General features: G+C 36.6%; 1 protein-coding gene across 9 annotated transcripts; it reads right to left on the reverse strand.

Moving 5' to 3' along the window:
• Positions 1 to 908: 908 nt before the first annotated feature.
• UBP12 (ubiquitin-specific protease 12) lies at positions 909 to 27,611 on the reverse strand. Of its 9 annotated transcripts, none has more exons than XM_088967854.1 (33): positions 27,324 to 27,521; positions 27,072 to 27,127; positions 26,922 to 26,985; positions 26,566 to 26,716; positions 26,307 to 26,464; positions 25,466 to 25,731; positions 25,154 to 25,372; positions 24,957 to 25,065; positions 24,749 to 24,864; positions 23,002 to 23,100; positions 21,485 to 21,594; positions 21,214 to 21,288; positions 20,424 to 20,502; positions 20,129 to 20,275; positions 19,956 to 20,036; positions 19,731 to 19,850; positions 10,966 to 11,088; positions 8,614 to 8,691; positions 8,384 to 8,472; positions 8,131 to 8,239; positions 7,852 to 7,920; positions 7,643 to 7,753; positions 6,248 to 6,303; positions 5,954 to 6,131; positions 5,725 to 5,826; positions 5,570 to 5,641; positions 4,915 to 4,980; positions 4,660 to 4,725; positions 2,729 to 2,815; positions 2,475 to 2,591; positions 2,105 to 2,179; positions 1,929 to 2,015; positions 909 to 1,558 (listed from the first exon to the last, which is right to left on the reverse strand). In XM_088967854.1, the coding sequence occupies exons 3-33, from the start codon at positions 26,968 to 26,970 to the stop codon at positions 1,517 to 1,519; spliced, it is 3,306 nt and encodes a 1,101-aa protein (XP_088823980.1). In that variant the 5' UTR covers positions 26,971 to 26,985; positions 27,072 to 27,127; positions 27,324 to 27,521; the 3' UTR covers positions 909 to 1,516. The 9 variants fall into 9 exon arrangements, with proteins under 9 accessions (XP_088823980.1, XP_088823979.1, XP_088823978.1 ...); XM_088967853.1 differs by having other exon boundaries at positions 2,475 to 2,588; positions 26,566 to 26,713; positions 27,324 to 27,495; XM_088967852.1 differs by having other exon boundaries at positions 26,566 to 26,713; positions 27,324 to 27,495.
• Positions 27,612 to 27,921: the final 310 nt, after the last annotated feature.

Consider the following 27,921-nt stretch of genomic DNA (forward strand, 5'->3'; position numbering starts at 1 on the left):
TTTAACCGATGCTGCAACCCTAGATACCTAATACAATCATAGGTCCAGCCGTCCAGGTGGGGGCCATTTGAGGCCCAAGATCAAAGAATGACATCAGATCTGTTAGATTATTGATTATGTAAAAAAATCAACCTCGACCTCGAAGAAAAAACAATGGTTGGCGATTAGGGGTGGCCAGAATTTGACCTTGATTCATTTTAAACCAAGATTCGAGCCAAGTTCAAGCCTAATAGAACTTGACTCGCGAGGCTTGCGAGTCTAATCAAGTTTTCATATAACATGTATGCATACATACATATAAATATGAAAGTATTTATACATGATAAAAAATAATATACAATAATAATAACTATTTTTTTTTTATAATTTTTAATATTTTATACGTCAAAAAATATATATACTTTTTATTTTTATAAAATGTCATAATCTAACTCAACCTAAGCCGAGCACAAACTTACAAGCTTTTCAAAAGCTGAGCTTGACTTAATGCTGATATGATGCACCATTTAGTTTTTACTCGCTTAATACTCTGAACTATTTCCTGCCATCGAAAATTACGCAAAATCCAATCTAAAGAACCCTTGCTGATTTGATTTCCACATCCATCCTCACCCTTTACCGTTGATGGAATGAAATGTTCTCACTTCTCAGACCAATAAACAATACAGCGCATAGGAATGGGTTTATTTATCGACTGAAGAAGCAACCAACTAATTTTGTCAAACCTGTTCCAGTTCTGCCTCATGGCGAGCAGAGTAGAAAATCCTCGCACACTCCAAATTGAAACAGAAAACAACCATAACAAGAACCCTGAGCCCATTCATGCTAAAACCATTTGCACCCGTATAAAAATCAGAAACATTTTGCAAAGGTGATGCGATTTAGCAAATATGAATGACAACCAGTGATTGCGGAAAAGGCCATGTAGGGCCAATCTGAGAACTGGAAAACATTATAGCTGTTTTTTTACACAAGCCTAGAAGAGCCCCAGAAGCCAGAACCAAACCCGCTAACCATTGTACAACGCCTCAAAATTCCCTGAACACAATTGAAGAAACCGGAGGAAAATTTAAGGAAAAAAAAAGACGAAAAATGTGGACATGTCAAGGACACCCAACTATACCCTGTATACATTCCCTAGTCCAAAATCTTCTTATGTACCACTAAATTACATGGGAAATGAAGAAGAGGCCGTTGATTTTTCTCACCAAAGAGGTGAAGACAGGCCTTAATGAAAAAGAACCGAACCTCGAGGGGGTTGTTGACCGCTAGAAGAAACACACTGTATTCATGAAGTCTCTCTCCCCCCGCCCACACTGTAAAAAAAGAATACATAGCAAACAAAATCAATAACCGTACCGGGCAAAGACCACCACCTTCAATGCCATCTTCCTTTCTATCTCTGGATTTTTTGCGCACTGATTTTTCATTTTTTTCTACTGCCTTTCACATTGCCACGCATGGCATTTAGCTATATCAGCTTCAGCCAATACTGTGATGGGCCGCCAGTTCTTTTCTAATTGTAGATTTTCACCGGCTTCTCAAATGTGTGGCGGTTCTGCAAATTTTGGAGACAAGGATCACCATAGAGTAATACACCAATCTCATAAAGCAGTGAAACATGGATTATTCAGATCATCCCTTTTTTTTGGGTTGTATCTCATATTATGGCTGCCTAAAGCAGTGAAACATGGATTATTCAGATCATCCCTTTTTTTGGGTTGTATCTCATATTATGGCTGCCAGCAAAGGACCTTTTTTCATGTAACGGGCAGAACACCAAAGCCATGTTCAAGAAACCGAAGCAAGAACATGTACTCGGTTTTATTTCCCCCAAGCAAAGTACGCTAATAAACCACAAGCCAGATTTCCTTTTTAAATAGTTTGTAATAGTAGAACTATGATTTGCACAAAGGTAGCACTCTCACCTGATTGGCAGCATAGGCCCTTTTAGGAGCACTATCTGAGTGTTCCAAACCAAGATACTGCTCCCAAGCTCCATAAACATCTCTTCTCTGAAGACAAATAATACAACAATTGATCAGAATCCCCCTGGAGTAAAAGAATCTTGACGTATAGAATGTGATTGCTTTTGAAAACTTACCTGAAAACGACTGGATACAATGTCAGAGTCCTGAAGGTACTCAGGGCGACCCAATGATAAAAATGCAAACTTCCACTGACCAAAAAGGAATATAAACAATCAAATTTTATTCCATGATATTTAACCATGAGGTAGTACCATTGTAAAGTTAACGGATTAGTAACATATAATATGTTTTCCTAAGCATTAAGAGAAGATATTTCGCTAATATTGAATTGCCCATTACTTGACCTTATATGACCAGAATGACCAGAACAGAACCAAACATATTAAGGGCAGGGAGTGCCTATCTATTAAGGCAATCCAGAGTGACTATGGCGTCCCTCCATATTACTAAAAAGAGGGCTTTCCAAACACAAGGAAAATATACCTTTGCAAACTCCTCATCTGGAACCTGCAATTTCTTTTGTATACGGATTTTAACTTCAGCCAAAGTCTCACCCTCATGAATGATCAAGAAAAATGGCTCTCCAAAATTCTGAACCTGCTGTTGAAACAAAAGAAAACTTTGAATAGAATATTTGAATAGTTGATCCCTTAGGTCTACAACAAATACCAGCAGGAAGTAGAGATTTTTTTTTATCAGTCAGGAAGTAGAAATTATTAGAATCCATGTTTACTTACCATTTGATTTTGAGATGCATCTTTAGTAAAGTGATAAACATGAATCAAACGATCATGAGGACCAAGATTTTTCTCCTCTTCTGGAATCTGTAGCATTGAAAAATAAACATCAATACCTCAAACCAACCGCTGTAACCCCATCACACAAATCCATCCACCATTTTTGAAGCCCATTTTGACAAGCAGAGTCAATAAGGTTGAAACAGTCCAGGTTAATCCATATAACCAGTTGCCACATAGTTGTAATAAAAACAAAATATGATGACATATTAGAGACATTACCAAGGATGGATACAATCATAACCTAAGGGATTTCTCACTGGTTCTGGCTATAAATGCTAAAACCCCAACACTCGGAGAAAGTTAACCAAAATGTCACCGATATACACATCAAGAACTATTGGCTGGTTACAGACACAGACAGATACAGGAAACAAGGATTACCAACAGGACATAATGCTCAAAGTGACAAGGCACCTATGGATGGTTACCTCGCTAATGGCCTGCCTATTTTGTACATATCTCTACCACTTCAACACTCTGTTTTTTTATAATATAATAATTAAATATATATTATTAGACTAAAATATTCATTTTCTGAGTTTATATACTAGTTTCTTTTTATTATTTCCAAATTTGTCAGAATTCAATCAAAACACATGTTGGTGTGTGCTGTCTTGAACCCTCAAAGACTTAAAAAATCTGAACCAATAAGCAAGGGAAACTTAAAAATCTGTTAAATTAATACATTCTTTATCTTTATCTTCCCTTTCTCCTTTATCTTCCCTTTCTCCAAGACAGATATAGAGGCTCAGCCCCTATATTTTTCTGAATTTTCTTTTCTTTCTTCTTTTTCTTCTCATAAATATATTGATTTTCCATGTTTTTATATGAATCACTTCTCAATGAAAGATGGTTTTATGTTCAATGAAAGATGGTTACTTGCACATTTTAATAAACATTATAGATAATTATCAAGGCACCCTCTATCACCTAGCTTCGCCTTGGCACCTAGAAAACTATGCAATCAGGTAAAGCGATGACTAGTCATTTTGGACTCTGATTGATGCGACGAATAGTTGGTAGCCAGGCATTGACTAGTCAAAAAAAAGTGTTCTAAACTCAAGATATTGATGTTATCACAAAAATGAGTTCATATAACTTGTGCAAGAACGGAATGATACTGAACATTTAGTTTACAGTCTTTGTTCTGCCAGAAAAAACAAAAGAAAAAGAAGATAGGGAATCAGTCTTTGTTTTCCAAAGAAGAGTGCAACCTTGACTATTAGATATGCCCTTTGTTTGTGGCAACTCTAATGGCAACACATCACTGAAGTGAGTAAACGTAAACTTAAAAAAACTCCTCAACTGCCTAATTTTGTTTTATAATTTTTTCTATTTTATATACCATCATCTGATCATATTACATCACAAACAAACAAAGCTTTAAATTCTTAGTTGTCTTGGGCAACCACATCATGAGCGCCTAGCAACTAGTTATTAATGCAGTTGGCCAGGCCCTCAACTTAAATCAATTGACTAGTTGACACTTTGGTAACAATGGATATGACTCCCCTTTTCCAAAAACCCTAGACACACTTTTCGAAGTGTCAATACTATAAAGTGCATCTAGAAGTATCACTACAATATCCACTGTTGTATCTGACAAGTATTGTATCTAACACCAAAACACTAGGCATGTAAAGGTATACAGGAAATATAGATAGTTTGCAATTAGACTAAAATAAACACTGACTAGTCACTGCCCAACCACATTCTGGGCATTTTGGGGGGTTTTTGCCCTAAACATGATTGAGCCCAGGTGTGAAAAAAAAATGTCCCATAATAGCTGAAAATACAATACAAATCATAAAACCCATAAAAAAAGAAAATAACATGGTAAAATAGTTTGCACGAGTGGAAAAAATTACCTCCTCCGCACGCAATGTCCAATATTGATCATTTATATTCTCGATCTTTTCATTTGGAGGGAAAATCTGCAAGGCATTGGTGAAGAATAATGTGGTTAGAATGAAGTCACATCAAGATGCAATCATTCCAATAAAGTCACATCAAACACTAAAGCAAATTAGACCGGCTCCAGAGCTCTTAATCATTAGTTCTAAATACTACAGCTTGAAAAGGATATTTACCCAATTCAGAAATCCAATTGATAAAACTAATACCTTGTAAATCTTATGATAGAAAACTTCAAGCAACCTGAGTTCTGCATTTGTATGAGACAGCTCAACCTGCTCCAGAATGTTTTGCATGGTAAGTGGATCTATTTAAAAGCAGTGCTAGGATAATTTTTGCATATAGAATGCGCTATAATTGCTGTATTATGAAGCCATTCTATTCCTACTATGGTGGTAGGACAGCTGTTAACCATCTGGACCAAACAGGCCAATCCATGGCATCTTAAATCATATAATAGAATATAAAATAACAGATAAAAATGCAGAAAAAATACATAAAGCTGGTAATGTCTCATTATATATGCATCTATTAAACAAAAATAAGTGTGATAATGATGGCAATGGCTAAAATGAAGAAATAAGCAGATCTAATATCTAACCCATGACTGGCTGACTGGATCAAATGATTTGATGGTTTGACTGGGTCACTGGGTTATCGTCTCAGCTGACATTTTATAAGTTATAAGGAGCTAAACAGACTCAGAAACCTCGCCTGGTGACATGTCAATTTATCTGACCATCTGGGTCAATGACAGGTAGAAAACATTGGTTCCTACTTGTGTGCAAGGACAAGATTTCAGAAGACACTAAAAAATGTAGAAGAAATGCCAATACAGGAAAAAAATGTGGAGTGAAGAACTACCTTTGTTTTAAGGTCATTAATCACATCCCCAACAGTGCTCTGTTTTGGCAATCTAATGGTATGAATTACCACCTGAAAACAAATAAATGAGACCCAATAAGATATCTTTGTTATGATCCATATAAAATGCTACTCATTGTGGTTACCACACTGACCTCATCCTTTATAGAGGAATGAAAAGCCACTTTAAGAGTTTTTAGACCTTGCAATTCTGGCAAGGGAATATCCAATACTTCATAATACAAAATGTCAGAAGTCTGTCAAAAAGATATCTAATCAGAACATTCACCTTCAATACATTTTGTAAGAAAAAAGAAATCTACATGAAAAGCTCTGGTTAGGAGATACAGTTCCTTTCCCATCAAAACAAAGGTGATTAATTACCTGGTTGTAATGGACCAACATGTCAGATAAATGCTCCACACCCCGATACTTGATAGGTTGGGGTTTAGGTTGCTGGGAGTAACAGTTGTGAGATGTAAGCCTAATTTTGGAGGGGTCATCCAAACCAAGTTGGCGGGCAACTCTTTCCACAACATCATCGTACGTGTAAAGCTTTGACCTTGATATTTATATGGTGAAAGGGTATGAAAAATTTTCAATCCAGTAAATGGCAGATGCACAAACCATCCAAAATAATGAAAAAAAAAAACAACAGTAGAAACGAATAGTGCCTACAGCTCTAGACAAAACTCATCTTCCTTGGGTTTCTCCAGAGATCGAAAATGAACCACCTACAAATCATTATGTAAAAAAGAAGTGTTTAATTACAAAGAGAATGAGAAGACTTAAGAGGGAAAAAAAAGAAAACAAAAAAAAAATTGCACAAAAGCAGGACTCGCAAGGCATCAATTTGATGTCATGTTAGAATAATGTCATCATCAAGCATAGAAAATGATTGAGAAACATGCGCAAGGAATGGATTGGCTTGAACCTTACCTTTTTCTCAAAAAAAAAAAAAAAAAGATTGGCTTGAGCCTTAAAATAATTGTTATTGTCTACATCCATACACATTTATGGGATGTAATAGACTGGAAATTCATACAGCACTCATTAGCATATTTTCAATAATGTAAAGTCTGCTAAGGCCCCTACTTTCAATAATGTATTTGCATGTATCTCCCAAGTGAATGTGTTTTCAATAATGTATTTGGCGGTGGGAGATACATACCTCAGATGGGAAGGATCCTTGGCTTCCAAGTGAACATCTTGTTCAAACAGAACCCAATATCTGCTTATTCTTGTAAAAAAAGTCTGGTAAGTCAAGCAAGGGCCATTGTTTGAAGCATTTTATAGCTACCTCTCCAGTTAAGTTGGAAGGGGACTCATGTGCACCTATGATGCCACATCAGATGGGATAGATCCTTGGTTTCCAACTGAACATCTTGTTCAGATAGAACCCAATATCAGCTTATTCTTGTTAAAATCTGGTGAGTCAAAATGCCCAGATACAAATAGTGGAACAATTGCATGTTCAGACAGGAATATGACTCCATTTCAGATATAGATACAGCTAACCAATTTAATATTGATGTGCATTTATTGTCCCATAACCCAGGTAAATAACATGCACCAACGTTCAGTTTTCAAGTATTGTTTCATAAGAAATGTGATTGCCAAATCTAATTGAAATTCTATCACATACAAATTTATGGCAAGATTTGTTAACATATACTACCTGCACATTTATAAGTGTTCATACCATGAAGTGTATTTGAAATATAAATGTAAACATGCAATATCAAATGTTCCACACATATGATATTGGACATGGACACATTAAACATGTATAGCCCATCCACATTCTGTAGCTAAAAATGGAATTTCATTGAAATATTCTAACAGTTGGTTTGCCTTATTCATTTTAAGGTTGTGTACAAGTATTTTTACTATTTCCTTTTTTTCAAAAGATATGATTATTGATTCAAAAAAACACAAAAAGGCAAGTAATAAGACATAACAAGGAAAAAATAACTATAATAACCAAGGGTGCAAAGAGGATACAACATAATGCCAACACAATCAGATTGAAATAATGAAAATAATAATTGTCGAAATTAGTTAAGCTCATACCTGACGATTATGTACATACTCCAAAAATGAAGGAACATCAGGATAGCGGCATTGCCCCTCACTTTCAATTGGAGGGTATTTCTGGAAGCAAATAATGTCTCCATCTTCAAGCTGCAAATGAGAATACAAAGAAGATAAAAAACTAAAGTATAATATTTAAGCAATTTCATAGTTTAACCATCAATCAATTGCAAGTGCATCATGTGTACCTGGCTAGCTCGAAAAGTGAGTTTTTTGTCTATATGTTCACACATGACACTAGGTTCAAACTTTATTTCCTGAAAAGCAGAAACCGGTAAGACACATTCACAAAAATGGATCCCAGATTCATATTTGTGGACAAATGAGGATTTAATTACATAAGGATGCATGCACAAGCATCCCCTCGCTAATAGATGAAAGAAGGAAAAAGTAGCAAAAATCATAAAAAGAGCATATACATTACAGATAAAAAAAAATCATTAAAAGAACAGATAGAGAAAACTCACCTCATAAAGCTCAATTTCTTCATTAGGAGCAAATCCAGCCATTTCATTTAGCTTCGTCAAGATTTCCACTGGCTTCCCAGTACCCTTCACAAAAAGTCTCCCAGCATATCTGGAACCATATGACAATGCCATATATCCACATGAAATTCTATCCTCTTTTTTTCTTTTCTTTTTCCTTTTTTTTTTGTGTGTGTGTGTGTATGTGGAGTGGGTGAAGGACATAAAGAACAATGGTAGAGAAAGAAATAAGTACCGGAGCTCTTCTTTAGCAGGATCATAAAGCTTGAAGAAAAGCAAAATGTCTTCTTTTGTCTTGTCTGGAGGAGCAATCGGACGTAAATCCTGTATTGTCATGCAGAAAATCACAACCACAGACAGGAAAATGAAAATCCACTTTGCAATGACAAATCAGTTGAGTGTAACTGAATGCAAGTCACCCTCAACCATATGATGAAAATATTAAACAAAGAAAACAATTATTACCAGCCCCATCTCTACTTCTAAGAACAACTTAAGCTCTGCATTGTGTGCCTTATTTGATACCTCTCGCAATTGCCCAACCTACAAAGCAGTCAAAAGTTGTAATTATCAAAAAAAGCAATCACAAGTTGTATTAGATCAAGTAGCATGCCTTCTAACATTTCAGGCACATAAGAAGCACCATACCCCCACTACCACTCAAGATGTATCTGAAAAGCAAAATGTTAAGTATAGATTGCTCAGTCACAAGATATTTTTTTTGAATAATAACTTTATATTTCAATAGATGTGATAAAAGAGCGATATAAACAGACATACTGCAGATTAATTAGATTAGCAATGTTGCTACCCAAACCCTTCTCTGGTTGGGATTACAATAACAGGTTACAATGTTAACCCCTGCAATACAAGTAAACCCGGTTCACCCCTTGTCTTGCAAGTGCAGCAGCCACGCTATTTCTCTCCATGTATCCTTGACCATGAGACTCCAATCCTCTTGCCAACAATTTAGCCCACCCTAGGGTGCACCTATGCTATTTTCCTCGCCATGTATCCAGGACCATGAGACTCCAATCCTCTTGCCAGCAATTTAGCTAGGGTGCACCTATGCTATTTTCCTCGCCATGTATCCAGGACCATGAGACTCCAATCCTCTTGCCAGCAATTTAGCTCATCTTAGGGTGTATCTATGCTACCTTTATCCCCTTGTAGTTATTTTTTAGCCATCCCAACACAGTTCTGGAATCTACTTTTCTTGGCAAAACGCAAGCATGATATAACTAGAAAATCATGGAGGGAATAGCATCTCATAGTCAATTATTAAAAAAAAAAAGCATCTCATAGTCCTGAAGAATACTATCAGATAATCACTTGAGCCAGTTGTCCTGAACTGAGAGAGCCAATGAGCTCATGATTGATTAGAATAGCAACCAAAATGCACCACTGAGTTTTCAAATCTTCTTCAACCTCTATACCATGCAGGTTTAAATCCTTGTATGACAACTTGCAGTCAACTATTGTGGAATCTCCATCTCCTATTGAGGCCAGAGTAGAGCGCCATGAAAGCACCTGAATTATCGCTCATAATCCCCTCAATACCTGATGGTCCCAGTTACCAATGCTGCAGGTGTCAAAATTAAGCTTGAATACATTTGTAGTTGATGGCCTCCACTCCTTTGATAGCTTTCATCTAGAGGTTGAACCATTGAAGGATGAGTTGCATAACACCAACCATGCAAAAATGGCATCTTTGATCAAGGGCCAAAAATCTATGTCTTCACCCAACTTATCACTCTACATAATGTATTCTCAATAAACTCACTCTTGTTAAAAATTCTGTGGCTTCTCTATTCCCGAAGGGGCCAACAAGTGGCTGTTCTAGTGTATCTCCAAAGAATTTTCCTCCTTTTCCTTGGGTTGAAAAAAGCTGTTGTAAACAAAGATTCTAGATCACCAGATGGAGAACAACTACCCCCAATATGCTCATGGTAATGGACCAACCACACCCAACTGAGTCACAAGATATGCAATAGGAAATGCATCAAACCATGACCAAGTATGAATGCTCCTACTTCGCAATGTCAGCAATTGATGATCATGCATTCAAGTTTGCCATTACAAGGAAATGTTTTGGGGAAATCTATTGTAAGAATGAAAAGATTTTGGCAAGTGTAATCAATCCATATTGATGGTTAGTTGAGGCTAACCATTCTGTTACAGCTTTGTACTTGTAACCTTGATAAATGGTAGAAACAATAGATGCAAGTACTTTTCAACGAAATAATCTAGACAACATGAATGTCCATGCCATTTTAAACCTATGAACTCTTCAAAGCATATTGCATTACAGAAAAACCAAAAAAAAAACTGGAAAGAAAAATAGAAGAAACAATCAAAACAAAAATCATTTAAGCATGCTCTCCATAAAGGTGGAGCATAGTAGGCAGCTATTTTGAATAGCCTTCTAGGTTTGCAAGTTGATCCACTTTCAGGACCTTTCCTCTATCTCTTCTAAAATAAGGAATTCTAATTTGGATGTAAAAGGGATCTCCAAGCTAAGAAAATAGAAATTCAGGAGAATCATCAATATCTATGATAAAAAGTTAAAAAGATAACAACGCTAAACCTGGTTCATTCACAGTACCCCATCCCCCAGAAAGATCCAATGAGAAGTGGCTAAGACTTCCCTATTAATAATAGCATACAAACTGTTGTAATATTTCAACTTACATCAGATGAAAATAATCAGACCAATAAGTGCAAAATTTTGACATCAATCAAAAGGGTCATTAAGCAAAATAACTAAGATGTAAAGCAACATCATAGGGAGAGGAAAATATAATAGAAGCTATTTACAGATTGTGTTTCTTCTTGATGTGTCAATGGCCTATTAGGGCGATATGTATGGTTTTGACGCTTAGCCCACAGCCAAAAACGCTGGAGTTGCACAGGTATACAAAATTCTTTTGCAACCTCCTCCTGTTAACAGCCAAAAACGCTGGAATTAAATACTGCAAGATGCAAAGTATAAAACTGCATGGCAAAGCATAGAATAGCAATAAAAAATGATCGTAACAAATAATAATCACAATAACAGTAATCATATGAAACAGAAAAAAAAAAACAGTAAACATAGGTAATAGGATTCCCAAAATTAGCTACACTACAAAATCCCCAAACAATTGTGGATACACAAGTAGCACAAATTGACTCTTCGCAACTGAAACTTGTTATGTACACTAGTGATGCCCATATACAGATACCGACTGTGATAGATAGATATACTGGTTGTGGATATCGATATAGGTATCCATTTAATATGCTTATATCACACTGCCGATCAAAAAAGACATGCTTATATCATTCTTTTATAACTTGCTTTTGAAGCTAAGTGTCATCTCTCAAATACTTGTGTCTTGCCAAATTTAATAAAACCTATAACAGATACATATTTTTCGCAGCATGGTTTGTTAAATACCATTGTACATTTTTCGTAAGTGTTGATGCTATAATGTTCACTCTACAAGTGCCGGCGTGGCATCTACTGTCATATTGCATGCATATATCTCCAACAACAATACATTATACATGTATAGGTATCTGGCCATCCAAGATGTGTATGCATATCTAAGTACAAAACAAATGCTTTGTGAGAATATTTTGTTGTTGAAGCGAGAAAGAGTCCAATTATCTTATTACAATTTGCATGTCAGAATTAACCAAATTCAGAATTGAAAAGAATGTGCTATGAATGCCAACAGGCCTCAATAGACTTTCCTTAGCAGTTAGCATCTAGAAATTTGTCACGCGGTCTGTCTAATTTGAACTAGTCTTTTGCCTCCTTTTTTCTGTATTATAATGACAAGGGTTTTTTGTCCTTTTTTTTTGTGTCAGCAACCAAGGGTTTTTGTCTTTGAGTACATTACAAGACATGTTCTGAAAACAGGACCTAGCTGTCATTTTGCTCGAACCAAAATATTGTAAAAAAATACACAATTTTCAGTTGAATCAACCGAACTCTTACTCCCCACCCAAATATATGAGCTCAGATTAACTTGTACCCAAGGGCAATCAACATAAGAGAGAGGCTGGGTTTTCTTATGCATGTGCTCAAGAAAGTTTTATCAAAATTCGACCCATGACTGTCACACTTTCTATGATCCCTTTAAACACCAGAGGTCTGACACTCCAGGGAACCAAATCCTGCTTCTATGGCCAGCTAATTACACTTTACCTCCACATTCTTTAAATTCTTTAATTTCATCAATTCAAAACCTTGAAGTTCAGTTCAGTTCTTTTGGAATTGCCAAAACTGATAGGCCCAGAAAAGCTTAGCAAGATACATCCAGTATGATCAACATATGAGATATATCCTTTATTTAACCATCTGTGGTTTGATGTGGGGAATGGACTCAGTCTTGTTGTGGGAGGGACTTTGGTTAGGGAAGCACCCACTTAAGGTCCAATTTCCTTAGCTTTACGCATTATCCAATTACCAGGTCAAACCTATTTCTAAATTTGTGGTTTTCTCTACCTAGGGTTTAAACTGGGACTTTGGGTTTAGAAGGGACCCTCGGGAGATGGAGTGTAAATCATTCATCCTTCTCTTGGCAAAGCTTGGTTCAATCTTCTTGGATCAAAACACCGAGGGCACTGGGGTTTGGTCACTCTCCTTAAGATGGTTTTGTCAGATACAAAGAAAACCATCTACCAGTGTTTTCAAACCATGGTTGACCCGTCCAGTCAGACAGGTTAACCCATTACCCAAGCCAAGTTTTTGGGTCCATTTAGCACCTGAACCATTTACTTGTACACGGAGCTATGAAATACTTTTATATTCTTAATTTTTTAAAATATAACAATAAAATAGACATTATTAAACAAAAATGCTCATGTTGCAGGTTTTTATACTAATTTCTTTTTGTTCAGCCTTTTCTTTTCTTCTTTTCCTAGGACAAAAAAAAGGGCTCAGCCCCAAAATATTCTAAACTTTCTTTTCTTTCTTCCTTCCTTCTCGTGAATATGTTGATTTTCTATATTTGAATGTGAAATTTATATTTTTTATGAAAATTATAGATAATTATTTTTTTAAGAGTAAAATAAAAAAACTTATAGATAGAAAAGAAAACGAGATACAACCCGACCAGGGGTGTTAAGATTACACCCAAAGCAAATACTGCAACAGAAGATTTCAAGACAAAAAAAACTAATAAAAGAAAACAAGGGGTGTTAAGATTACACGCCCTTAACACAGTGTCTAGTCTTCAGGATATCGATAAAAAAAATGTCTAGTCTTCAGGATCAAACGCCTCATCACATCTGTCATCATCCTCATCCCAAATTAAATCCAGTTTCCGCCGAAGCTTCTCTTCCTTTTTCCCTTTTTTCAAATATTTAGAAAGCTCTTATAACAAACTCTTCACCTCCCAAAAAGAAAAGCCATAAGCTCTTGCCAATTCTAACTTCCCTGTCCACCAAACTCTTAAAGCTCTACTTTTTCCCCTCCTTAATTTTATCAGCTTGTTGAGACAACACTAAACTACTCTCATCTGCTTGGCTTCCTTCCTCCTCATCCCCTGACCCCATCCTGACCTCTAGATCTTCCCTTATCAGGGTCGACATAGCCTCCTCTCCTGCAGCTTGAAGCTCCTCCTCCCTCCCTTTCATCACCCTTCTTTGATTACAGAACTTTTAATTTCTTCCTCTTGTTAACTCTTTTAAACTTATTGGAGGGTCCTGCCCCAATCAATCCGTCTTTTAGCCTTGAAAAAACCTTTGACAAATGGGCATTGCCTCTTTGGCTTTCTTCATCCCTTCTGAAGATTCAAAGTCTCCTCCCTTGGTGAACACATCTTCTCCGGCGCAAAAGGACTCCAATCCTGCCAACTACGATTTCCATCTTTTGGAACTCCTCACGTTCTAAAGTCGAGCCAGAATTGTCGTCCTTGTCCATCCCTGCCCATCACTTCTTCCTTGTCCTCCCCTTCCCCCCCTTACTCGCCCCTCCACTGCTTCCCCAGAAACCACCTCCCTTCCCTCCAACTAAATTTCCAAGCAAACTACCACTATGTTCACCTTTTCCAAACTTCTTTGATGTGACAAGAAGGAATAGAAGGAAGAAGAGGAAGGGAGCTCAATTTCGAAATCACCAAAACACAGAACAATACCTGCTTGCTGACCAGAACTCCACTTCTCGGTCCTCTCATCACTGCAGTGATTCCCCAGATCAAACCCTTCAGCTGTGCTTCCACTTTGACCTGCGCCTCCTCCTGGTTCTTATGCACAATCCATTTGCACCGATAGATAGTTATTAATGAATGATGAGTCCTATTTTCTAAATAACCTAGGGAACTACCCTAGGATTCATGATTTTTTTATTTTAAAAAGTCCACCTAGGTGACAAGGCACCCCCCCCCCGATCGCCTTGTCTTGCCTTGGCACCTTGAAAACTATGACAGTGACTTGTCCATAATTAATAACAATACTCCCCATTAATCACTTTTTTGTTTAATATGATGATACATAATATTAAAGACAGGCATGCCCACTTTTTATGCAAAATCTGTATTTTCTGCTTTTTATCTTTTTATTATTTGAGTTATCACATCATGGTACTCTGTCAGTGTGTTACACCCAGTTCTAGGAGGGGAAGGGGTTGTGTCAGGTTAACAGTCCGCATTAAATCTTTTGCCAAACTCTTTTAGTCATTGCTCCTGAACTGAAACAATTTAAGCACTCATAATTTAACAATGAACATGGCACAAAACCGACTGGAATGGAAAATTCATGTAGTCAATCCAATATAACTGGGAGAAGGCTTAGATGATGATGATGATGATTTATGACATCACAGATTGACCCATTTGACCTGAACAGTTAGACTGCCAATCCCACCACCTGAATGGAAAAGTGGTTTGTTTCCCAGTAGCAAAAAAAAAACACTTTCAATATAGTTAGGATTTTTCTATGTACAAGGCGAGGCACACGCCTTTTTGAAGCAAGGCATAAAAATGCCAAAAAAATCAAAAAAATGCAAAAAATAAAAATATTAAACATCATAATAATTAAAATATAAACTTAATATTTAAAATAAATGTATAAAAACACTCTTTATGTAAAATACATTTAAAATGAAAATTTAAAAATAAAATCAAGCATAACATATAAAAATATTCAAGCATGTATAACTCTCAACCCGAAAACCCCCCTATTTGATATGTTGGTCATTCATAGACACTAATAAAAGATAATTAAAATTATAATACTTTTTTATAGGAATTGAGAATTTAAAACCCTGATATGGACTTGCATGGGCTTGACGTGAGGGGCTTGGTTGGGGGACTAGGGGCAGAGCCCCAATTCCAACCGCTAGGCATTAAAAAACAGAAAAAAAATGTGCACATTTTCAAAAGGTGTGTCTAGTAGGGATGAGCAAATGGGTAGGTTCTGCCTGGAACCAACCTTGAACCGACCCTACCCGATCTGTTACAGGGTAGGGTCTGGTTCCAAATTCTTGGAAGCGAGCCCCACCCAGGCTGGTTCCAGGGCCTAGGGGTCTACCCTACCTGAACCGGCCTTGGTTGGCCTTGGTGGAACCTCCCTTAGAACTAAACTTGCCTGCAAATAAACTCCAGAATACTTTTGGGGATGTGAAGATTTGAACCCAAGCACTCATGGTTACAAAGGCCATGGTCTCACTTGACCATTGAGTTACTTTAAGTGATTGAAAGTATATAATAAGTAATGTAAAAGCTAGCATTCACAAAATTTGAATTTAAATTATAAGTTTTGAACCATATAGTGATAGTTACATATCAACTTACTCAATTTAATCAATAAAGATAATATAAGATTTAACTATATATATCATATTTATTGAAAATCAAGTTTTTGAAAAACATGTTTTTTTCAAGGGGGAGAGTAAACAAAGAACAGGTTCCACGGGTAGACCCAGGAACTGACCCCAGAACCGACCTTCACAGGGTAGGTTCCGGTTCCAAAAGCCTAGAACCAACCCCTATAGGGTAGGTTCCAGGTTCTTCCATGGAACCGAACCAAACCGACCCATGCTCACCCCTACTGCCTAGGCTGAAGTGCAAGGTTCACCAGCCACGTGCTCCTTTTAATAGTGCAGCACCTGGGACCTAGGCGAGGCACATACCCTAAAATGCGCCTCACCTAGGTGCTAGGTGCACCTTTTAAATCAAGGTGATAGAATTTACAATATCTCCAACAACCGAATAGAAAATACCTTTTTGTTAGATGTGTCTCTGAATTCATATTTTTCCATCTAACCAAAGTTGCACTTCTGGACACATACTAGATCCCAACTCCCATGTTCTATCCATGCAATAGTGGAAAACCCATCCTCTAAAAGCCCTTTATGCCCTTTAAGATGTAAAAGACCGCCAATTCATACACCAAAAAAAAAATGAAAAGAGACAATGTGGTAACGAGGAGTCTGAGCATTCCAGAGATGGTTTGTGAACTGTGTCCATGAGTTTGAATTGGCAGATCACCTATTCATTCATTTAAATTTGCCTCAACCATATGGTCTTTCTATCACAATCTTTTTTTTTATCAATATCTTTCTATCACAATCTGCTGAATGTTAGTTGGTATCCCCTGCATACCATAAGAGAGTTCTTGCCTAGAGGGCATATACCAGATGCTTAAATGACACGAGGAGAACACCATGGAAGTTGGTTCCACTAGTGTTTCCGTGGCCAATGTAGAGAGAGAAACCAAAATCTTATTTTGACCCCAAGCTCTGTTTCTTATAAGAACAAATTTTTGGGAGAATAGTGTGCTTGAACGTTATAAAAAATGTAGGTTTACCCATATGGCCACTCACTGTGCAGGAGCTATACTTGTATTTTTTTTAAGTAATACAACACATCACCTTATTATTTCAAAAGGGAAAATGAAATGTGAAAAGGAGAGTTCCAGGACATCAAGAATAAAGAAATAGTGCACAATCATTAAAATTGAGAACTTAAAGGTGTAGAACATTATGTACGAATGTACAAAACAAAAAGAACATGATGCGTTTATGGGAAAAAAAGCAAACAAAATACAACCATGAAGGTTCAGCAGAGGTCAATTAAATGCTTAATAAAGTGCATTGGAGAAACATTTTTCCACTTCTCATTGGTTTCTCGTTTGATGACCAGGATAGGAATTGGTATATTACTGCAAATTCACATTCTCCTATGCCAAAATTCATTAGCCTTAGGAAGCCTTCCAGACCCACCTTGCATTAAGATGAATTCAATGGGTGCAACCTCGGTAATCCAAGGGAGTCAGATATTGGACGGGTGTTCAGATGCAAAGAAGGGAAGGTAATGTACCTATGATACTAATAACTTACAACTTTATTAGATAAATATAAAAATGACACAAAATAGTAAACTGTTTATATATTGATAAAACAAGTTTTAACCAAAATCATCTTATCCATGAAATCTACCCTTCTGAATACAAAATATAAAAAAAAATTACAAGAAAACCAGAAGGCCTTCATATATTATTAACTATATAATCTGCTCAGGTCTGAACTGGTTCGAAACAGCAAGATCAGCCCCAACCCAAATTATTAATAGGATAAAACCACAGAACCAAAATTGGCCCATGGCAACCTTATTAATAACCTTATTTTCTGAGTCTATCGCAAGGCTTTTGGCTGTGTAAGAATTTGAAAAGTCAAAATATCATTTTCCAATAGATAAATAAAAAAATTGTGATTGTAAAGAACTCCTAGGTGGCTGTGGGATGGTTAAGAAGACAAGCATGGGAACATGGAACTATATCTCAGTTAGCAGCATTAATGATACATTTTGATGAATTCCAAGGAGTGCAAATAGCATAGCATGGCTGATGCCTTCGCTAGGCAAGGAGTGCATAAATGGATTTTTTTTTTGGGCGGGGGTTCCAAAAGGAACCTAATGTCAAGGCGGGCGCCTAAGCAACAAGGCGCCCTTGGAGTCTCGCCTCACCTAATCGCCAAGCAGTTTTCTATAGCGTGTTATAACAAACTTTTATATTCTTAATTTTTTGAGGTTATAATTATAAAATAGACATTTTTAAACTACAATATTCATTTTGTGTGTTTATATACTAATTTCTTTTTGTTATTCTTATTTGTTAGGGTTTAATCAACACAAACATTGCTAAATGCTGTATTGAACCCTCAAAGACTTCAAAACCTGAACCAATAAGTAAGAACGAACATAAAATGTTGTCCAATCAACACATTTTCTTTTTTTTTACTAGTTTTGTGTTTTTATATACTAATTTTTTCTTCTTCTTCTTCCACCTTTTCCTTCTTCTTTTCCTATAACAGAAATAGGGGTTCAGCCCCTAGATTTGTCGAATTTTCTTTTCTTTCTTCTTTTTCTTCTCATGAACATGTTGGAATATGTTGATTTTCTATTAAGGAAATATGGTTATGGAACCTAGGGAACTACCCTAGGATACATGTTTTTACTTAAAAAAAAAATCCATCGCCTAGGTGACCAGGCGACCCCCTGTCACCTTGGCACCTTGAAAACTATGGTTACTGATAAAAAAAGAATTGTATCGGAGAACCAATTCCAATGATAATGACAAGGTACTATTCTTCAAGGTTCTAAAAAGGCAGAGACTCAACTAGAGTATGTCACCCCATATTTGCCTTCTATTTAAAGCAATCGGTGAAACTACACACAACCTAGTGATCTCCTATTCTTACGCCTCTAGTACTTGGGAGCACTTCTTTGCCAGTTTGCCCTCTTCAGTTACAGGTGGTCTCCTCCAGGGGATGCGAATAGCTTGTTTAATGAGATTTTTTTCTTCCCATCAAGGTAAAAGGGGAAAATTTTATGGAAATGTGTTATAGCTACTATCCGGTTGTTTTTTATCATCGTTATAGCTACTATCCGTTGGTCAGCTTGGAAGTTCATTGGACTAAATACCTATCTCTCTTTCTCTCTTTAGCCTTTGATGGTTGCAGCATTATTTTCAGGTCCAATAGGGAATAAGAGCTCAACAGGAGCTGGCTGTACTCCAATATCTAAGAATAGGGAAAGGCATCAACTACAATCAGATTGGCAGGGGGGCTCAAAGGTTGTGGTGGCTGTGGGATGAATCAAAAGCAACACCATAGGGCCATAGCTGTATAGACACATTACAAAAGAAATCAAGCATCTAGCAATAGACCCAAGAGCTACATTGATTGATCTAGGTTCAAAGATAATGCAACAGTATGGCAGATGGCTTGGCCAAACAAGGATTCAACAGAATGTAGCTGTATTGGAGAATCATTCCTAGAGGGAATGGATGATGATGAAAGCTAGAAAAGGAATAAATGTGGTTTAGGTAGCAAGGCTAGCCAAATACTTTGAGATGCTTGAAATACTCCTTGTATATAAATTATTATTTCACAAAATAAATTAATAGAAGTAGATTCAGCTACTGATCAAAAGAGAACTATTCTTCATGCTAACAATTCTCGCAGTGTAATAAAAATAAACAACAGTATCTTTGAACTTTCTTCCAATCTGATGATAAAATGCCCTCACTAGTCACCAGCCAAAGAAAGCTAGACTCACTAATGCCTACAAACCAAACTCATCATATGGTACCTTGAAAATGTTAAAAGGCATTTGTTTTTGAATACGGAAGCTGCGAACTTTGTCGTGGTCCACAAGATCAAAATAAATATCCCTTCCAATCTGTTCTACAAGATCCTCATTTCGTGCAACCTATAGGCAATAAAGATCTGCTTTAGCACAGAGTGTCTAAAATACATCAAAACCATCATTTGTCAAAAGTTAAAATAAAGAAAGAATAGTTTGGAAGCCATAAACCTTTATAATAGTATAAAGGTGTGCCTCTGCTTTTTCCTTTTTCTTGTGCTCCTTTTCTTCTTGTTCCTTCTTCAACCTTACCTGAAATATGATATCAAATATCCTCTGTCAAAATCATAAGATAACAGCTAACTGATAAATTTAATCTGCCTTATAAATAAGAGATATCTTACCCTAAGGTGTTCAGCAATATCTTTCTCATCCACATTACAAATAATTTTCTCTTTGTCACTTTCACGTATATAAACAAGCATGTATGCATTAGAATACTTGGTAAATTTAAATGGAGTGTTGTTGAAACCAGGATTTGTTTGTGGTAACTGTTGAGAAAAAGAGAAAACAACTGAAATGAGTTAAAATAGAAGAACAGCCAAGATTACCAATCAGAAACAGACAATTCTTTATCATGACAAGGACAAATTCTTATAGACAAAAAGTACATGGATATATTGATTACAGATACATCACCTCTTCTTCACCACCATATTGCTCCTCTAGGGCCCTCTTCATATCTTCTTTTGTTACCCGTTCATCATCAAACTTGAACCTGAAAAGAACAATTTCCTAATAATTATCAAGATTTTACACCAGAAAAGAAAACTAACACAATCATAGTGATGCAGGACCACATAGATAGATGGAAGACCCCAGATATTGAAAATAGGATACAAAATATACAAGTTAGAACATATAAGGAAATAAACGAAAGTCAATGACAAAGACCACATTAAATGGATGGCAGGACAACATAGAACCATGCATAATAATGAAAATATGCAATCAATGTTCAAGCACAATAGCTGCTTTAAACATGTACAATCCTCAGGTTGACAACACAAAGAGAAATACTAAACAACAAGAGTCAAAGAAATAATTGGATTCCCCAAATCAAGTGCAGAAAAACCAAATTGACAAAAAATAGCTTAGTTTGAGTTGGTCCATCAGAAACCAATACTCTACAACAAAGCCCTTGTGGGCCAATTTAACACTGCAACAACCACTAGAGGTGAGGAGTGATCACAATAGGACTCAAGCCAAACAAATAGCTTTAAACATCATACGCAGTCAAAGATCGCCCGTACAGTGCTTCTATGCAGGTACCCTAAACTGGGCGCCCTATTATTAATTTATTACCAACTTAAAGATAAACAGCTGAAACATTGCCCAAAGATGATAACAGCCAATAGAAATTCTAAACTTGAAAAAAAAAAGTTTCTAACATAAAAGAAGCCGCAAACTCCAGCTATATGATACATACCACTGATCTGAGAGGGTAGGCCTGATAAAAGCATAGTAATGTCCACCATGCACCCCACCACTGTGAACCAAAACACTGCAAACAAACCAAAATAAGAACATAAATACAACACAGAGAAGGAGCCAAACACAAATTTTGCTGGCAAAAGTTTTGTATGCTTTTTTTTATTGTTAAGATTCCATATACTTCACTTATCCTAAAAAAAATTATAAATTTCACCAGTCCACCACAACCAAAAACAGTATTGAAAGGAGAAGTGTTATATAGGTACCTGTGAAGCGTGTAAAGATTCCGAACCCTCCGATCAGCATCAGGAGACAAGTATTTCCCATTCTCTCTATCCAGGTCTAGTTGCAGAGGGAACTCATAACGGTCATTTATCTAAGCGAAGGGGGAAGATGCAAGAATTAATAAAAAAATTTCCAGCAAAGAGAAATAAGTATAGAAAATTTTAAATTTTGAAACCATGCAGGGAATAGACTATTCCAGAGCCCAAAATACAGGAAACAATATTGTTTAACCAAAAATGACATGAGGAAAACAAACCATAGCCACTTCATACAAGTAGAAATAAAATATGGCATATGCTAAATTAGGAATAGAAATTGACTAAAAACTTCATCAGACAATTCAGCGGAAGAATTGACAGGACTGCCAACCCAACAACACAACCAAAAATTACATAGAAAATGAAATACACAACATTACAACATTACAAGATGAAATTATCTTAAATACTATTAAGAGATGTGGAATCTATGACATCAGAAATAATAAAAGATGAAAACACTTATAAGTATTCAAGGGAGAAAGAGGAAGAGAACATCATTCGTGATAAAACAATGCAGAAAACCATGTTCTTGGGCTTCCTTTTTTCACTATCATGCAGGCAATTATTCCAGTGCTCACAAGCAAATTAAGCATTTACAACACTCTATGAGAATCAAAGAAAATAGAATTTCCTATCTCAACTAAAAGAACAGTTGATTTTTTACTCATGTTACCACTAATGCGCTTAAGGCAAAGGTAATCTATCAAAAAATAGATTTTCTGGTCAACTGGTAAAAGGACCTCCTGAGTCCTAAGTGTCATTTAACCACTTAGCAAAAAAAGTGTCATTTAACCTTAGTTTCTTAGCTTCTACCATAAATTTTAAAATCAAAGAAAATGTACGTAATTCTGATAGACCATCCAAAATAACCTATTACATAAACAAAAATTAAGATTTAACTTCATGTCTGAAAAGAATTTCAAGCTGGCTCAAAGTGATGACCATGTCCATTAGTCAAACAAATAATACCACTGCTCAACATACCTACAAATATTGTCACCAACTTTTATTATAATATTCATCTTGTGTTCTCCACATGGTGCCATCGTGCCAGTAATTTTTACTGGGAACCATGTTTATTCCAAGAATGTTTTGTGTTGATACCCATGAAAATGGAAATATATCATGAATATAGAAGGAAATATGCCAACATTTTGTGCTGAAAGAATTGAGGGATAAGAAACCAGACAGGCAACAAAACTATCTAAGACAAGATTACTAGACACTAAAATTGCCACTTTTTGTCTACTTTTACGCTTAATACATAAGAAGAGGAAGCCCATTGCTCTATGCTGGCAAGCTCTTAAATTTATAAGTCAATGAAGCCTCTTGTTTCCCATTAAAAACAGAAGAGGAAAGTGAAACTAATATTTACGAACAGTGAAACAATGGATATAACATATAAAAACAAGAATATATTTAAAGAATAACACAACAACACAAGTAGTTGAACCAACCTTTACCATAGTGTCCCGCATGAAATCATATTCAAACCGTTTAAGCTGAAGTTGAAGGACAGGAGGGAAGTCAATGAACAGGACGCCCTTCCTAGCATCCTAAAAAAAACAGTAGCAGCATTCCTTTCAATGATCATCTTCAAACAACAAGCTCTTTCTTTTTAGTTTAAGATGAACAGAAACCAATAGCAAAAAAGATGTCAAACTTATATTAAGATTTTATCGGACTCAAGCATTTAATTGGATTGATTCAGGTGACTACAAGCTAGGTTACTCAAATCATCATCCCTATTCCCTACCCAAGCCTTACCCCAAACATATGGGGTTGGCTTCCATTCTGTTTAAAGACATATCCATTTTCAAATTATGAGCGCTCAAATCAAGCTAGGCATCTCAAATCACACAGGTAAATGTCTGCGTATAATATATATAAAGATTTTTTTATCAGCAAAAAAAAAATTATTATATTAGAAAAGAGTTATGAGTTTAGTACAATGTTGAAATATTCCAACCAAACCCAACTGTCAAGATTTACATTTTTGCCCAGAATAATTGATGTCTGTTACAACCCCCCCCCTCTGCTAATACACCTACCATCCCATTCGCAGTTCTTCTAAGCCAGGTATAAGTCGTGTTGAGTTCTCTTGATAGGCAACCTATGCCCCTGAAAAGTGTGCCTATAACTCCATGGTGCTGAGTTCATTTGTTTTGTCAAGGATATGACCAACTTTTAATTTCCTTTAACTTATATTCTCGGAAGCCTATCTGTTTTGCTAGTCTTAGTCCTTGCAACAATGCCAAAGTTTCAGCTCTAACCAAGTCACCAGTACCAGTTGGTCCTGAATACATAGCCACCCCCATGCCCCAAGTGGTTCCTGAACATACCTCCTATGCCTGCCCGCCCTTGATTACCCATAGCACAGCCGTCAAAATTCAGTTTCATTATGCAAAGTGAGAGCAGATTTAACCAACTGGTTTAGGGAGATTGATGGTGTAACTGATTCAGGCAAGGTAGAAAGGAAGGCCAGTGTAGTGAGTGGAGCATTTCTTTTGATTTAGCAAACCAGACAAAGCTAGTGCTTTAGAGAAGAGGCGCATCACAACATACAGCAATGAGAAAGAGAAGGTGATTCTCTCAATACTACATACACACAGAAAGAGAGATGTATCATATGATATCATACAATACATATATGCACACATTAATATGCATATACAAGGATATACGTTTACAAATATGTGCTCGTTGTGGGTGACTATGTGAATTCAATGTTTTATACATGACTTAATCATTTAATGTAATAATGATGTTATTTTTTAGTTTGTTAGTCCCATGTGAATTTACAATCTTTTTAACAACTGTGTACTACATTTTACCTCTAGTACATTAGAGCAGTGAAAAGGTCGCACACCTAAGTGCTGCTATTGTATCAAATACCACCTTATAATGTTTGAAAAGATGATTGAAGGGGGAGGATGATAATGTAAGAGAGGGGAAACTGGAGTTAAAATTAAAGACTGAGTGACACAATATGAAATGAATTGGATCGTGTTTTCTATACCAAGAACCACAGTTTAGTTATATTGAATAACAATTCATATGTATCACAGCCCCCATAGGTGGTTCTAGGCACCAAAACACCCTTCCCCAACAATAAAGAAGGGTATGTGACTGCATAAAGAAAAAATAAATCAATAGAGTTCTATACAGCCTACACATGAATTGCTCTGCAGGCAGTCTTTATACCTGTAACCCATGTTGTTCAGCATGATACTTGTTATCACCCTCAAGACGTTCAACTTCTACATACTTGTCAAAAGAAGCATAAACATCTTTACAGCCTTTGACATCAAGCTGAAGATCTGTCATTTACATGCCAAGAGTTCAGCACAGAAGGACATTGATGTAACAGCAAAAGATTCAGACAATCCACATTGAAATTAAAACAATATACCATAAAATGACTCCTTTCTTGTAGATTTGTAGTCAACATTGATGCACTCAATGTAGTTCATATGGTGCCCTTCAAATAACTGTTGTATTGTACCCTCTACAACAGTCCCCTGGACAAACATAACAGACACCATGACCAAAATAATCTCAACAGTCAGATAAAACTTTAAAAGGGAAAAAATGATAACTAGAAACCACCTTCATTTTGTCTTCAAGCTTTTCACACAAAACCCTATTAAGTTCCTGCACATCATGTTGCATGAAAGAATCATATGTGTCCCATCCAAAAGATTTGGTAAGCTCCTTCGTTGCAACACTGTTGTCACTATACTGGAGCTTATAAAATAAGCTCTGAAGAGCCAGAGGGATGCTTCCCGATGGCATATCATTCTCAGTTGTTGGCATATGATACACAGCCTGATATACAAATTAGTCACCAAAAAATCCTTTTAAATAGGGAAGAGAAATTATTATCAAGTAGATAAAAAGAATCTTAACATGCATTCTAACCTTTCTGAAGTAAGGAATATGGTACAAAGTCTGGAGCAGAGAATTCATGTAACAGGTTGCTCCTTGGTTCTTAAGTCCAACATAACCAGTTTCTTTTTTTGAGTCATATGTCCAATAATCCACAACCCTACGGACTGCAACCTCAGCTTCAACTACACATGTATCATTCACAAGATACCCCCTACTTGGGTCATATAGTTCACTAAGAGGCATGAACGATGTGAAACCCCAATCACTCTCACGTGCATTGAATTGGTGTTGTGTATCTGCATAATGCAAGTCAGCTTGAGTCGTTATCAACCTAGGAGGTGCATTCAATACTCAATTCCCATATGTTTCTTACTAATAAACAATGATGAAGCCAATTCCTTTTACAGGTGAAAAGAAGCCTGAGCGACTAAATGACTGCAAATTTTATTCCATAGAGTTGAACGCCTCCAATGCAAAATGGAAGTTCCTTTTCTTATTGAAGGTAATAAAAAAAAACAAAAAAGTTCCAGTTTCGCCAAAATTATGTACCAAATTCATAAAGGTACTATATATCTCATCAGCAATGTGATAAGAGACTGTGTAATTGCTAAAATGGCAAGTACTTATTACAAGAGTGCAGATAAAGAAATCCGCATCTAAATATACATATGAATCATTACCCAAGTAAATGATAAAAAATGTATGTGGCTATGTGATTGCTGAGTTCACATAAAAAATCTGGTATTGATCTCAAGTATGCCATAAGATGTTCTAGGAAATACAAGATTATGTGACTAAAGAGGAAAAATAAGTATCTTAAAATAAAAATTTATCCCACTGCTTACAAATATAAAGATGACAAAAAGGGTACCTTTTCTGACTGTATACTTATTGTGTATTTGATTAATCACCGCCAGGCTGAACTGTGCATATCTACTCCACCCATATGGTAAACTTGCAGAATCAGCAACATCTAGGTACATAGACAAATGGTCTACGTTGTTCCCCTTGGGAAAAATAAGCACACGCCTGCCAAAAACAATGCAAGACCCAAAAGCATGATTAACTCTAGCATATCAAGTACTGTCAGGTATTAAAACAAATCTAATAGGGGTGGGAGATCCACGTACCATTTATAACCACCAACGATGAAAATATCAGAATAGTGCTTCTTGGTGTTCAACCTAGAAAAGTTCTCAATAGTCCACGTAAATCTCGACGACGGAGGATCCTCCACTGGCTGGTTCTCCACCGTACTAGCAGTGTCTGCTTGTACTACTACTAATAAGTAAAAGGAAATTCAAAAAAAAAAAAAATCAAAACCCTAACTCCCATCATCTAGAAGCTCGCAAACAGTGTAACTGACAGGCAAATAAAAACCTAATTTTGGATCATTCCTACCAAATCCAACTGACCGCGAACAGGAGATTCAAAGTTCAAACAAAGCAATTGGCAGAATAGGTTGATTCAAGCACAGAAACATTACCTTCCATTGGCTGTGGACCATCTGCAAAATCCGAATGCGGAACCAACATCTCGTCGTCCTCTTGCTGCAAAACGAAGCACGAATCAAAGCTCGGATCCAGTAAAACCAAACCCCGTCGATTCAATCAAAACCCTAGAAATCGAACATCACCGCAATGGAATTGCGAAATTGTGGTTGATTCAGACCCTCTAAATCGAACTCAAACCCTAGGCCACCAAAATCGATATAAATAGCAGAAACCAGAATAACCCCCGAGAGCAAAGGAGCGAAACATCGATTGAATCAAAATAGAAAAATAAACAATTTTTTCAATAAATAGATACAGAGAGCGATAGAGAAAGGGAGAGAGAGAGAGAAGAGAGAGAGAGAGAGAGAGATAAAGAAAAAGATTTGGTGTTTTACATCTAACGGCGGGGGAGTCATCATAGTCATGGATGGCAATAGACGAGTCCTCCAATCGACAAATCTGCGAATGGTGGAAGGCGACGACCTGCGAGCAAATAAACAGAGACAGAGAGAGACAGAGACGGAGGGAGGGAGAGAGAAAGAGGCGAACGGGTTCGGCAGAGACACCACCACCAACGTTGAGGAAAAAAGACCTTGTGTTTTGTTTCGAGAGAGGGTATTTTCGGTATTTAGAAAAAGTGAACAGTTCCAGTCTCAGAGAAACTATTGTATATACTTAACAATTCCACTCGTACGAGGAGTTCCCTCTAAAGAGTCTAGACCCTGTAGAGGTCCCCACATTACTATAGATCCGACCGACGGTCTATTGTCTTTCCTATCGTGTACACGAAGCCACCGAACCCCGATCCGCTGCTCGTTTCGCTACGCACCCCTTGCTACATACCCAATCACAAGTGAACACGTCAATGTATACGGATAAATAGCCAATTTGTATGAAAAGTTGACGTGTTCACTTACATAGCATGGTACACAGTATTGCAAATAGCAGATGTCGAGTGGAAGCCACTACAACCCGGGTTACAAATGTACTTAG

This window comes from Nelumbo lutea, chromosome 2 (genome assembly GCF_056320005.1).
Source record: "Nelumbo lutea isolate HS-2025 chromosome 2, American lotus-T2T, whole genome shotgun sequence".
Taxonomy (NCBI): Eukaryota; Viridiplantae; Streptophyta; class Magnoliopsida; order Proteales; family Nelumbonaceae; genus Nelumbo; species Nelumbo lutea.